Source organism: Poeciliopsis prolifica, unplaced genomic scaffold, assembly GCF_027474105.1.
Source record: "Poeciliopsis prolifica strain line A6 unplaced genomic scaffold, Auburn_PproV2 SCAFFOLD028, whole genome shotgun sequence".
Taxonomy (NCBI): domain Eukaryota; kingdom Metazoa; phylum Chordata; class Actinopteri; order Cyprinodontiformes; family Poeciliidae; genus Poeciliopsis; species Poeciliopsis prolifica.
In genome coordinates this window covers 5,397,131-5,411,348 of record NW_026562403.1, presented here as the reverse complement: position 1 = coordinate 5,411,348, position 14,218 = coordinate 5,397,131, and the positions used below count along the sequence as shown (strand labels likewise).

The following is a 14,218-nucleotide window of genomic DNA, read 5'->3' as shown; positions in this document are numbered from 1 at the left end:
CGCGGTGTTCCCATAACGTCGCGGAATACACGGTAAAGGAGCAGGCCACACAAGAGCGCGCGCGCGCACGCTCTCTCTCTCTCACACACCACGCACCCCCCCACCCACCACCACCACACACACACACACATCAACATCCAGGACCATACAGCAACACGGTGCGGGGGTCATGCAGGCTGAACGTCACATCTCTGTGTGACCTATGAGCTGCTGGTTGGGGTCTGGAGGTTGAGCAGACCTCCAGCTCCACTCAGAGAACCAGTCTAGGAAAAAAAATAAATAAAATAATCATCACGCGCCTCTAAGTTACTAAAGAGGAGGTTCTGACAGGAGTAAACTTTTACACTTTGAGCTGGTGTTTAATTGACATTTCTGTAGCAGGATTACAAACCGAGCTGTGAAAAGTCCTGCAGCACTTGGAGACACTTTGCAGTAATTTCACTCATTGTGGGCCTCGATTAAATATACAAGTCGAGTTTTTGAACTCTTCCTTCTGGAAAACTGGGAATTTTGGTTGGAAAGGTTCGAAGAATTTGCCGTAAACTTTTTTTTTTCCTAACGAACCTTAAGTTCCAGCTGTCTTGTTGAGGTGAGTAACACGGAGGCCGTCCGCCTTATTTACGTCATCCACTTTTGTTCTTTCCCACAGCATAACGCCTCCGCCGCCGTGCTTGCCTGTTAATAGAAGTTCAGTTTCAAAGCCTCATATTAACGTTATGAGAACGTTCTTCTCATCTTCCCATTTCACTCGGGTCTTTTTCTCTTCCTGAGCATAAAGCCTCTCGCCAGAAGGCCTCGCTTGAACATCAGGGCAGGAGCGACTTCTATTTAAACTCAGGAGCTTCTTTCAGTTCAAATCCTCAGTCCGTCATGACATGAGGACAGTCACACTGCTGGCTCAAAATATCATCTGCTGTTCTCTGCTCTCCATGAACACATACCTGCCCATCTTACTGGAGCGTCATAAAACATTTAAAAGATGTTTAAATGGCTGCTGGGAGTAAACTCCATGTCAGGAGAGGCGATGCGATACTTTGCGGCTTTTAGCATCAGAAACGGTGGACTATCCTCCTGGTTCTCATTAAAACAAGGATTTCTGCTTTTCGATTGAGAAGGCGAATTGGCGCCCCCTATCGGGTTGCTTGTGTAACAGATGATAAATATCAGATTCTCCTGCTAACAGAACATGATAGTTATCACAGATTTTGTGTTTGACTTTTTACCAGCCGCTGATTCTCTGTTGCTGGATGTACAGGGACATTTCTCCCTCACAGTCTGAATGTTTGCGTTTCACATCAGTTCAACCAGCAGAAATCCTGGTTACACATAAAAAGCACTTTGGACTTTAAGACACACCTTGGCTGCTGCTTCGAAGAGCCACAGCTACAGTGGAGAGTTCAGTGGCCTGCAGTGATATTCATGCCACTCAAGTTTATTTATATTCTGTCAAATTCCTACCACAACATAACAGAATAAACCAAAAGAAAGTAGCACATAATCGTTAGGTGGAAGGAGAATACAAGGCTTTTATATTTAGGTTAAAAGTACAAATCTGAGATCGATCAATATTCTGCATAACTAGACTGAGGTTTTTGCATTTTCTAAGTGAAACTAATTTGGGTGTTTATGGACAAGTCAGGGTTACTTTAGTGTATTGATCTGGACTCTGATTGTGCCATTCAAGTTGTGCCAGGAACTCACCCCGTTAGGTGCTTACTGACTGGTGAATCAATGTGAATATCCAGAGTGTGACCGGGTGAACGTGGCTGGAGTAAAAGCTTCGCGCGTCGCGTTGCCCAAGTAACAAAGTGCTGTAGAAGCTAAATCCATCTGGCATTGCTTTGTCTTCTAGATGTCGCTGCTTCTCTAACAAACCTCTGAGGACTTCACAGAAGAGCTGGAGGTTCATTCAAACTACAGAGGTGGATTCAAGGGGTAAGGCATAAATGCAGCCGGTTGCACTGAATCTTATTTAAGAGCATCAGTGAAGGGAACTGAACACAACTGATCACTTCACATTTATTTATTTTTTTTGTAATAAAGCATTTTTTTGGAAATGAAAGTTGAATTTTCTTTCCTTTCATAATTATGTGTTAGGTTGTGTTAAGTGATTGTAACAAGACAAAATGTGGAAAAGTTCAAGCTGTATGAATCCTTGCGTAGGCCGCCAGGTGCTGGGCAGAGAGCTCAGGGTTGTGTTTGCATGTTTGAGCATCAAGTGTGCAACACTGGCAGCTGGTGACCTGAGAGCAGAGTCATGGACGTCTTAAAGGTCACTGGTTGTTACGAAGCGCGGTGGGAAAACAAACCAGAGGTTTATAAAAATGTGAACCTTACCGAGCAAATAACTGAGGAAACGCTTTACATCCTACGATAACCTGGGATGTCAGGAGAAGAAACAAGAACCACGTGGATTCGTCAGGGGACTTTAATCGGTTTTTTTTGTTGCTTTTTTTTCCAAACGACGTACACACATACGACAAAATCAAGTAAATCAAGAACCTCTGATTAAACATCTGATTAATTAACACAGCATATGCCATATGAATCATCCGTCAACACACACAAAAGGGACACACACAGAATGCACAGCCTCTGTTTTCATAAAGTAGTGAGAGGAGGCGCATTCATGCCGAAGAGACAAAGGGCTTCAGAGTGACGACTTGGAAAACAAATCCAATTAGCCTTCTTTCAGGTGAGACTGTGCTACGACACGTATGCTTTTATCTGTAACAAATGACAACATTAGTTTGTGTCACCTGGGCCTTCATGTCCGGTGGAGAGCTGCAGCGAGGTTTCAGAGGAAGCGAGAGCAGAGTGGCAGAGAGCCCGAGAGGCCGCCACTGACGCAGGAACTGACGGGCCATATTAAAACCAAAAAAAAAGAAAACTATCACCCTGAGGCTCTCTTCCAGCCTGCTGCATGAACACTAACAGGGAGAATACAAAACACAAATTAAACCATGGAATGACTAAGCACGAGAGCAGTGAGCCGACACCTGTTGCTAGTCTCTAAAAGTCAAGATATTGATGTAAAAAAACAAAAACAAAAGAAACACAGATTTCCATGCACACGTCAGACAGACATTCAGCTTTGAGAAACAGTAGTAGATCCAAATCCACCGCTCCGTAAAGATACTAAAGAAAACTTTATAAAAATCACTATAGTGTAGTTTAAGTAATTATGTGTCCACCAGACACAGGCCTCTTTCTACTGCACCTCATCTTAAATGCACCCCTAAATAAATATACTGAAGCTGATGGCTCACCTGCTGATTGCAGGTGCTAAAAATAGACTGAAGTTTGCAGAGACGTGGGGCTAGAAAATGATTGCAGAGCCTCATGCAGAGAAAGTCACAAGGACAGACGTCAGTCCGCCGTCTGGCCCTTAATGAATATGGGTCATTATGAGGGAGAGGGAAGAAAGACTGGAGATGTTCGAATCATGTAGCTCAAAATGAAAATCCTGAACTAAACATAATTAAGAGATAGAAAGCCTGAAATTGGCGCTGTCTTTTCGGGAACTAAAAGTGCTGCTCTGATTGGTTACAGCTGAGGCCATCTACTGAAAAGACAATATGACTGCAGGACGGCGTTTCTGCACTGCGCCAGGTTGCAACCTGGTCGACGTGTTGCTGAGAAAGGGCAGAAGAAGGTGCCAGAAGGTCGACGCAGCGCAGCGGACGGTCGGATGTTCGCTCAGTTCTTCAGCACAGCCTCGTAGCTCTGGAAGACGCACTGAGAAACCTCTGGAGCTCTGCACTTCAGACACACCTGAGGGACAGAAGGACCTGATTAATGACACGCAGGTTTTAACGAGCGATAAGACTGCTGACTTAACACTTAATTATGAAAGCACAAAGATCTAAAATCTTAGATGTTCCTCGAAGTATATTATTTCCTCAAAAATATTTGACAACTCATGACTTAAAGCTCAAGTTTTTTTTTGTTGTTAACTTTCAGAAGAAAAACATCCAAATGTGAAAACAGCAACAAACATTGAAGGACACCAGCAGTTCAACAGCGATTGAGCTTCTAAAAGTTATTTCTAGTAATGGATCCTTTCACTTTTGGGGAAATGCTTCTAGTCGGTACGAGACAAAACCAAAATATTAAAATATGATGTGGTAAATCAGAAATGTCAGTTTTTATAGAAATCAAGGCGCTGGACTGTTGCCCTTTAGAAAATGAAAGAGCAAAGAAGGATTAAATCAGGTATTTTTTCTGCTCTTCTTAACCTAACATTAAAGAGAATTCCATATTTTTACTTTTTGACCACTCAGTAAAGCCAAAAAGCAAAATTGGGAAGTAAGCTAAAGAAAAAAAAAGGAAATAAAAAAAACAAAAAGACTACAAAAAACAAACAAACAGATAAAGCAAAGAAAACAAAACTAATTTAAACAAATTTTAATGAAATGGCATAAAAATGAATGATACTGACAGAAACCTCAGATAAGATTTTTTGGGTAAATCAGGCCATGATGGGTAATTGGAAAGACATGATCACTCATTAAAACAACTTCATCGGGACACAGCAATAATTATTTCTCACATGGGAAAAAAAGAAGAAAAAAAAAAAAGAGCCTCGGATTAAAAGCCCCTTAATTTAGTCTTATCAGGCACAGGCAGACCTACGGACAGAAATACAGATACATGAGCACACTGGAGGAAACAGCGGCGGCCTGCCTGCTCTTTGATGTCGGCCTCAGCTGGGGAAAAGGTTCTGGATTTAATGGAGCATCATAAAGTGAGTTACCCCCCCAGCCTCCCTCCTGTCAGACTGCAGATATTATTTTCCCACAACCAGGAGCTTTCCGTTTACAGGAAACACCAGGCAGCGGGGGTTCTTGCTTGCATCAGTCCAGATTCTATCATGATGTCGCAGAAAGCAAATCGGAACCGAGACGATTTGGAAGGGGAAAAAAATGCAGTAATTAAAATTCTGCAGGAGTGAAAAGCTCTCAGCCCTGTGGCAGCCAGAAGCTTTAATGACCCACGCGTCTCTGATGGGAAGGACGAGGACAACCTGTCCCCCCCCCACAGAGACGGCCAAGCGCTGCCGCTCTTTCTGCTGTAATCACCGTCACCACTCAGAATCCCATTTGTTACACTGAGGAGGAGCTGATTAGTGCGTAGGAGGCAGGGTCACATTGTGGTTTTACGATCCCGAGGCAAACCCAAGAGTGGCACATTCAGGTAAAGAGGCGCATTTTCAAACAGCTGCTCGCAGCGACGGCTGGATCTTTCATCTTATTAAGCAGAAAAGGACAGCGTGACCCCTTTTCTCATATTTATTTGAAGCTTTTCACTGGATTTGATGCTGATTTTTTTTTTTCTTTCTAAAATTCATATTATGTTGAGTAATCCTCCATTATCCTAATTACAAGCCGGTGTGTTCACTTATTTCGTTATAAGCCATCAATTGTCTGTTGCCTGTCCCCGTATCAGCGCCACTAATTCTCTATAATGTTTGCTCCATTATCCTAATTACACTGATCAGGTATTCACCTGAAATGGGATGACGTGTTGAAGAGCTGCGAAGCGGGAAGCGCAGCGTTGTCTATAAACAACGCCGCAGCAGCGCAAAGCCTCCCTCGGCTCTCCGGGCTCTTCACTACGACGCGATGCTGCCGGCGGCGTTTAGACAGCAGTGCTGCCATCAGCAAGATGGCAGGAAGCGCAGAAGCTGCGGCTGCTGTGCACAACTCCTAACGGCGGCACGCAGGAGGTCGGCTTGTTTTTAAAATAACAGCAGCGCCACGTCCTCAGAGCTTAATAGCGAAGAAATTACAAACTCAAGTAGGAAGAAGAGGGGAAAACGGGGAGTTAAATATTAATGGATTCTTCCTACACGGTTTTATTTTCCCTCTAGAAAAAAAATATGAGCATTTACTATCAAAGTGTTTTGATTCTGCGGCGACAAGCTGCGGGTGGGAAAAAATAAAATCTCGAACTGCAACATCACGAGCCAGAGAGGTTTTTATGTACGGTCCTAGATTAATTTGTGATGTACACACTGTGATTTCCAGTAAGTAAAGAAACAATCAGTTCTGTGAACTGCAACAAAAACCTGTAAATATTTCCTATAATGAAACTTACAATGCTTACAAAAAAAGACAAATTTCTCTATAAGAGTGATTCAATTAAAATAATTGTCTTAACATTTGTTTCAATGTCTTCAGTATGTAAAAGAGTGAACAAAACAACAACAAAAAAGACTTATTGTCATATGACTATATTGGTTATTTTATAAAAGGTAAACTTGTATGAGCTGATCTATTTGTATTCCAGAAAAAAAAAAAAAAACAATAATTCTCGCAAAATATTTTAGCGAGAATGTTAGCTTAAATCTTGAGAAACAAATAAAATAGCATAATTCACACATCTGAGATTGATTCTGAAAGCTCAGCACACAGACCTGCTGCCACTGAACCAGCAGGTCAGAGTAAGGAAGAAAAGCAATGGAAATGATGCAGCACAAAGAAAGAAGAAAACAACCGGCTGGGAAGTTTCTGGGGAGAAATAAGCCTGCATAAAACAAATAAGCCTGCATAAAACATAAAGTGAAACCAGGTATTGATGCCAATTCAGAAGAACACCAGATACAATGAGAAATAATTTAAACGACAGCAGCCAACAACAAGAAAACAATCCGAAGTCAATCAGCTGCCTGCTGACAGAATATTTTTAGTAGCGAATGGATGGAAACGTAAAGTCTGCAGATCATCTGTATAAGAAATAAAAACGAGTAAAATCAGTGTGATTCCTACTTTGAAGAGAGGAGATGGTAGCATGAAGCTGAGGGTTACATCCACAAAACAGCAGCTTCCTGTTGCAACAGGGATTGATGTTCCAACACAAGAATGACCTCAAATTTGACCTGAAAACCCACCAATGAACTAATCAAATAAAATGAACTTCTACATGTCTTCCGTGAAGAAGCCATCCAGAATTATACCAGATCCCAAACTGAACCCAGACTTACCACAATTTACTAAGGAACATTTAACCTCATATCAGTTGATGTATGTATATTTCTGACAGTGGATTACTGTGAAACTGCAATAAAAAGAAAATAATGAGCCCTGTATCAAACGACTGAAGTTGTTCATCTTTGGCCTTCAATTTAAAAAAAAAAAACCCAAGCAATAAAGCTCAAAGCCTGAGAATCGCGACGTATAATATTCGCATGCTGAACAGAAATGGATCAGTAGGCAAACTGAAGTCTTGTGTATTCATGGTGTCTATTTTTGAGTTCAATGACAACAGTAAGAACACGCTGTAGAGGTGGGCAGAGAAGAGGAAAATAAAATAAAAATAAAAACATTTTAAAAAAGCAGCCAACATCACTGGTCACATTGTTGCCATGGGGACAGGAGATGGCAGATGAGAACACCCCAGCTTCATGTCAAGAAGATGAGCAGCATCCCAAAGCACCCAGATATACAGTATAGAGAAGTTCAGAGATGGGAAATGAGGTCATTAAAGGAAGCAGGCAGGAGCTGCAGCTGATGTTTCATACTGGAGTGAAAGCCACTCTGCAGTGTTTTCTGTCCGCTTGAAAACTTCTCGCTTTTTCTTTGCTCCTAGTGCCTTTGTAGAGTTGTTTTCGCCTGCAGCAGACAGCTGTTTTCAGCAAAGGGAGGTGTGAATGTGTGAAAAAGTGGGAATGTTGGAGACATGGCTCCCAACGAATACACTGTCATATCAACTTAATAGGTGACGAGTCTTCAGCAGTGGAAGTCTAGAGCTCCTTTAATTGTTATATTTCTGTTCCCCCATAAAGATCTTAGTTTACCCAATTTTCAAAGTAAGTAAATCTCTTTTGCAAAATCTTTGTTTGTTTTTGTAAAAAAATCCAAAAAAAAAAACAAAATAAAAATTTGAATTCAAAATTGTGAATTTAAATTATTTAGCTCCATAAATAATTAAACATATTTCCAAAGAGTTACCAAGAAGCAGATTGGAGAGCGGAACTGGGACAAAGCTTTAATAGTTCATATAAATAGAAAGGTATCGTGGGAGAGCTGAAGTCAATCAAGTTTAGATTATGAGAAAAAATAGGCCAAGCTGTGATTATGTTTCAAAACAACACTGCAGAGCAGGAGAAAGAAGAACAAAGAAACTAAGAAAAAAAAAAAGCACCTATAAGTGTTGTACATTTCCTCTGAAGAAAATGATTCTTAATCCCTTTTTTTTTGTTGTTTGTTTTCTGAAACACCGTAAAACCCAGTAAAAAATGCAGTGGCAGCGCTTTACTCCTTCAGGTCTAAAAATAGCATTCGACAAAAGGCTTTGGCAGCTTGGCTTTAATGTTCTGTGCCAAGAGAGCGCTGGGGCCCTGCAGCAGGCAGCAGCTCACAGCGTCACTGTGCATTATGTGCATGCAGCAATATAAACTCTGCGCCTACGTTCACTGCACAATTTGTAGCCTACTGTGCCATGCAAAACCATTTGCTCCTCAAGACCTGTTTATATATATATATATATTTTTTTTTTCTCATCTTATAATTTAATCAGTACAGCTGACCTGTATTTAACAGATTTATTAGAGAAAAAAAATGTGAACAAATGCAGTTGATGCAGAGTTCAGTTGAAGCAGATCAATAAACAATATCCCAAAGCTTTGAGGATCTCATGATCTTGAATCGGTCATTTGGAAATGAGAACAGTATGGTGGGAGATCTAAACGGAGAGGCCATGAAAGGAAAGAAGTGATCAAAACGATCATGGTAATCCTGGAGGAGTCGCAGAGAACTGCGGCTCAGGTGGGAGAAAACTGCTGACAGGGCAACTATTAGTTTGACCTCGAGGAAGGATGGGCAAGAAAATAGAAAACAGAAACATGAGGAAGAAGCTCTTCTAGTCAGAAGAGACCAAGATAAAACTTTCTGAGCCGACATGCACAATGTCATATGTTACAGAACGCTAGCATTGCACATCAGCCTGACCCTACCATCCCCCCACTCATACATATGTCGGTGGCAGCATCATGCTGTGGGGATGCATCATCTTCAACAGGAAGAGGCAAACAGGTCAGAGATGATGATGAGAAGGATTAAGTAAATAGCAGGTTAACCCTGAAAGAAAAGACCTTTTAGGACTAAAATTATACTCTGGAGGCTTTCACAAAAAAAAAAAAAATAATAATAATCAGTTAAATAGTTTAAATGTGAGAAGGGAAAATGTTAAATTTAATGTTAGGGTCTTATGTTGCTTTAAATAATTCTGAATGGCACTGAACCAGTGAGTTTTGAGTGACACTGAAGAATACTTTGGACTTTAAAATGAAGCAGAACAGAATAAAGAAAGGAAGAAAAAATGCTGCAGGATAAGAGCGAGCTTCCTGGATCATTAAAGTTTAATAAAACAGGATGTGCTGTGAAATATAAAAATAAACTACACATTTCTTGCAGGGTAACAAATATTCCTCAATCACTCAGGATACTTATTATTCAAATTACATTTCTGTTTAACAGGTCGGTCTGTGCAATGATTGATAAACTGCGGGAAGTGTGAACCAAATGAAAATTCGGACGGTTTAATGACCACACAACGGATGACTGATAAATTGACTGGGACAGACAGGAGTAAACAAAAAGACAGTTGACGTCGCCTTATAAATGAAACATGAGGCGAACGCTGAGGGAGGAATGAGCAGGGAAGTGAGTCGCATCAAGGTCACCACTCGTTCTGAATCTACGCCAAACGCAATCCATCAACTCCATGACCAAGACTCGCTGACAAATCAGAGACGTGCAACGTCATAACGGACAGGAACACGTCAATACACCCACACAGTACCGAGAAAGTTTGCTGTTCGTCGCTGTGCATCCGTCTCTGTCACAGCTGCTTGATCACTTGGATCCCAGACTGTCGTGGAGCAGTGACAGTCTGATCGCTGAATCATTCTGACTTTACTCAGTACAGAAGACTCAAACTAAATTGAATGACGTTGCTCACTTTATGCACAGACTTAAATCAACATGATCTGAAGCACCTTTTGATTCAAACATTGCAACTTAATCATTAAAGCTGCAGTATGTAGCTTTTATATGCATACATGTGTGTGTTTACATATTTGTTTAAACTGTCATTATATTGTATGACATTAGAAAGAGTCTACGGAAGAAAAAAGAAAAAAAAAATCAAGCCCTTCCATCTCCTCTCTGTGGTCCTACAGCTATCTCCAAAAATACACAGCTCGGTCAAAAACAACCAATCAGAGCCAGGAGGAGGATCACACTGATCACAGTGTTATGCTACCAACGCTGAGTTATACTGGGACTATGCTGTCACTGTCTGTGCTAAGCCTTTTGGAATTATGTCCCAAAATTTCCTGTTTGGTTTCATCGACTGTAATATGTTCTCATACAACATCTTTGTCAAATTGAAGTCAGAAATTGGGGTTTCCTTTGAAAAAAAAACTGTTATTCTTACAACCCTGCACCTTCATTCAGATATTGCAGGATGACAGGGGAAGCAAAACACAATCAATAAACAACGAGAGAATCTGCTCAATGTAGGATGGAGACCATTTAATGTTTACTTCTATGAACATGAATCCTTTTCTTCTTAAATAAATTCACATGTGATTTTTGTTCTCTAATGAAACTAGGCCTTCAAAAAACAGCTGGATTTATACTGCAATTATGAGAAACACAAGTGGGCTTTATCTGCCTATTAGGTGGACTTCTGAGGACAGTTTTATTTGGGGGTATCAAAGAGAAGGGGGCTGAATACTAAGGCAAACTGCACAAAATCTTATCCGCAAAATAATGTAAAATTTAGATCAGTTACAAAAGGAACATTTTACCGAATGACAACAGTCAAACATTCATCTGTTAATGTTCATGACAGGTTGTTATGTCGTGTTTATGTCAGTCTTAAGCACCCATCTTCAAATACAGTGTTGCCAAAAATGTATTAATCCTAGGCAGAAATTAAGTAAATTCAAACTATGTGCAGATATGACATAAAATGTGTCAACGGTATATTAGAGGCTTTTTGATCTGACAGAAATGAAAAGGTTTAAGGGGTGTGAATACTTCTGCAATTTACTGAGGGTATCTACGGATGTAATAGGTTATAGAAAGCTTGGAAAGTAAGCTTGTGAGAAAAAAAACTTTTTCCTCATCAAAGGAATCCATCTGTCCCTCGTCTTTCATTTAGATGAGGGTTCCACTGTCTGATTGTTCTCATAGTGAAATATTTCTCAATATTTTAATGGTCTTTCAAACTAAATCACTGAAGGTGACCTCGTCTCCTCCCAGCTGTTTCCTTCTTCAGTAATTAGCAGCACAATCACAATTGAGATAGTTTTGAGAGCAGTGATTACACTGAAGAGTTTGTTGCGTAAGACTCACTGTGAAAGTCGGGTTTCCTGTTTGCACCCTGAGCTCAGCCAGAACCCAGATGCCGTTGCTGAGCTTGGTGGACTGGTACAGCATGTCTTGGCCGTCCACGGTACGCTTCGCGATGGTAAAAATGTTGCTACCCTGAAGTTTGTTGGAGGCTGCATCTGTTTACAAAGAACACAACAACAGATCAACCTCACTGCTGAAAATGGTGCTAAACAGTTTATCTGAGCTAAGATATTTAAACCTAAACCCCTCACTGACTTCTGTCATGCTCTGAGACCATCTGTTATTAAATGCACTGGACCCTGCAGAATCTCTTGTTCCCTTAGCCTGCCCTAGACATTTTCATCCCGGGCTTTCTGTGAAACACCTGTGTAGTTTCTAAGCCTTAGTCTCCCTGATGCACCCGAGCAGGATGTGAAATCCTCTGTCTTTGTTCCTGGAAAAGAAATTCAATCTGTCGGGGTAACTTTCCATTAAGCCATTATTAAGAATTCTTCTCTTCAGCGCTGCTCACACTCATGTAAAACTAAATTATGACACATAAATAGAGAGTGCAGCTGATGAATCTTTATCAAATACAATTTGCTTCATTAGCTGGGATTAGTTTTGAGATAGACACGTCTCCGTCTGGCTATTTCAGTATGAAAAGAGGCTGCAGCGCACGGTGACAGATTTGTGCGGTGATGTGTTTTTCTTTTCATTAACCCCCCCATCTTACCCGAGCTGAGATGGCAGTCTTTGATCTGAAACTGGGCCTCGTTGTCATTAGAAATGTCTTTCCATGTGGCAAGGAAAACTTGTCTCTCTGTTGATAAAGACATAAAATCATTGGGTGAGTTCCAGAAAAGCTTTCTGAAATATATTGGTCAATAGCAGCCCCATGTGTGTTACTATGAGTTTTTCCACAGTGCAGCAGATATAAAAAAAAATAAATAAAAAAAAAATGGAAAAAAACAGAGCAAGCAGTGTGTGAGGAGTTCATTTCAACTGTCGAGACAAGGTGTCCTGCTGAGGCTTTGGCTGTGGAGCATTAGCTCTCAGCCTCTGGCAACAGACATGCTGCTCGCCCCATCAGACGGCTCCACAGGGACGAATGCTGACACATTTTCACCAAATAAATCAAACAGCAACTCAAGAACAAAAGAAAAGCAAAAAGAGGACTCAAAAGGGCCCTGTTGTATAATCTGCCCTGCCATGTGATGCGACAGGCTTTTAGCTGGTGGACAGTAAACAAGCATTCGCAGCACACGTCCAGGAAGAGTCTCATACGCATCAATCTTTCAGTGAGGGCTGCTTATAGTACGCCGGCTGACGTCAGCAGGGCTCGGAGGCATTTGTGTGAAGCTATTTAGCGAGGAAGCACTCACCCATCTTCCCGTCTTCCACAAACAGCATGCTGATGGGGTACTGGCAGCTGAAGTAAAACACGTCAATGTTGTTCTTAACAGCCACCTGCGGGGAGGGGATTAAGTTTGGATGAGAGGAGAAACAAGAAGCCACCTCAGAATAATTACTTTTCAAGTGCTTTTCACTTCCTTTAGTGTGGTCCAAAAAGTCGGAGTAGGCAACTATCCTCCAAATTCAGAGTTATTGATTCAGAAACAGACTTCACAAATTCAAATGAATCTCTGAAAAATACAATTTCAGATCACAAGGCTGTTGGCACCTCTCATTTAGTCAACAGCAGCTTTCAACCTGTCAAATAGTAAAAAAAATAAAATAAAACAAGTAATGTTTCAAATGTGTTTGTGACAACTGCTTTGAAAAGTGTCAACTTAAAGTGTGAGATGATCTCTGGATTGAATGTTATTTTTTTCAGGGTTGATCTCATAATCATCATAATTTCAAAGCAAATCAGAACTTGATTGTTTTCAGTGTTGTCAATCTTTTAGATCACAAATCTGTTCATCAAAATAAAAAAATAAAAATAAAAATAAAAAAACGGAAAAAAAAATCAAAAACACATCCAATGACACAACTGGCCATTTGCCATCCTGCTTTTCAGAGCCAGCCGCTGAACAACACAGTACTCAATGATGTCCCACTGCCAATCCACATGGTTTAATGAATAAATCAGTCCAACCTTTGCAGAAGCAGATAAAATAGCTTTAGCAGGGCTCTACAAGATTATTTAATAATCTTGTATATGTGATGAGTTCAACTCTCAATAAAAACAGCAAATGAAAGAAACTGCATTGTTCCAATGATTATAAATATCTAAAACGCATTAATGTTCTTCTGGACAGATGAGTCAAAGCTTTATTTAGCTCCAGGTTCTATTTTTCTCCAAATAAGGCTCTGATAAGAGCAATGAATCCACTAGAGGTTTGTCTAGAGGAAGTGGGAGGAATGAGCCTCAAGAAACCTGACCTTTTGTACCAAGAGTTCACATGATCTGCTCTACAAATTAGCTTTAAACTGTGTTGAGCATGAAACGGTGCAGAATTATTACGCTTTTGTTTTGCTTCTTTAAATGTTTCGACATACACAGTATTTATCTTTATCTTAATATTTTACATATTATAGTCACTGACATATACGTACATTTTTAGTGATGGTTTCTTGATTTTTTTTTTTCATAATTTTAGCAGCGTGCTATTTTGAAATATGACACCAATCATCTAAATAAAGCAAAAGTTTCTGATCCATAAATAGAACTCTTAAAATGCATCAAGAGTGCTAAAAATAAAGATACAAAAAGGAGAAATAAAGAGGTGACAAGGATAAATGAGAACATTTATAAATACTCCAAGGATTTTATCTGACAAACTATAGATTTAATAAGGAATTTGTTTGCCTTAGCTTCTCAGTCAGCTTTACGGTCCATAAGAGTGTGAAACAGATAAACAAAGATC

At 40.3% G+C, this 14,218-nt stretch overlaps 1 protein-coding gene across 5 annotated transcripts in view; it reads right to left on the bottom strand.

The window, feature by feature from the left end:
• Positions 1-2,410: 2,410 nt before the first annotated feature.
• Positions 2,411-14,218, bottom strand: part of ap1b1 (adaptor related protein complex 1 subunit beta 1) — a 28,541-nt gene continuing 16,733 nt past the window's right edge. For all 5 annotated transcript variants that reach the window (XM_055048906.1, XM_055048908.1, XM_055048905.1 and 2 more), the window contains 4 exons: positions 12,731-12,815; positions 12,082-12,168; positions 11,367-11,521; positions 2,411-3,774 (listed from right to left, as the gene is read on the bottom strand). In XM_055048906.1, coding sequence (XP_054904881.1) covers positions 3,700-3,774; positions 11,367-11,521; positions 12,082-12,168; positions 12,731-12,815 — 402 coding nt within the window. In that variant the 3' untranslated portion in view covers positions 2,411-3,699. The remainder of the gene's footprint in view (positions 3,775-11,366; positions 11,522-12,081; positions 12,169-12,730; positions 12,816-14,218) is intronic.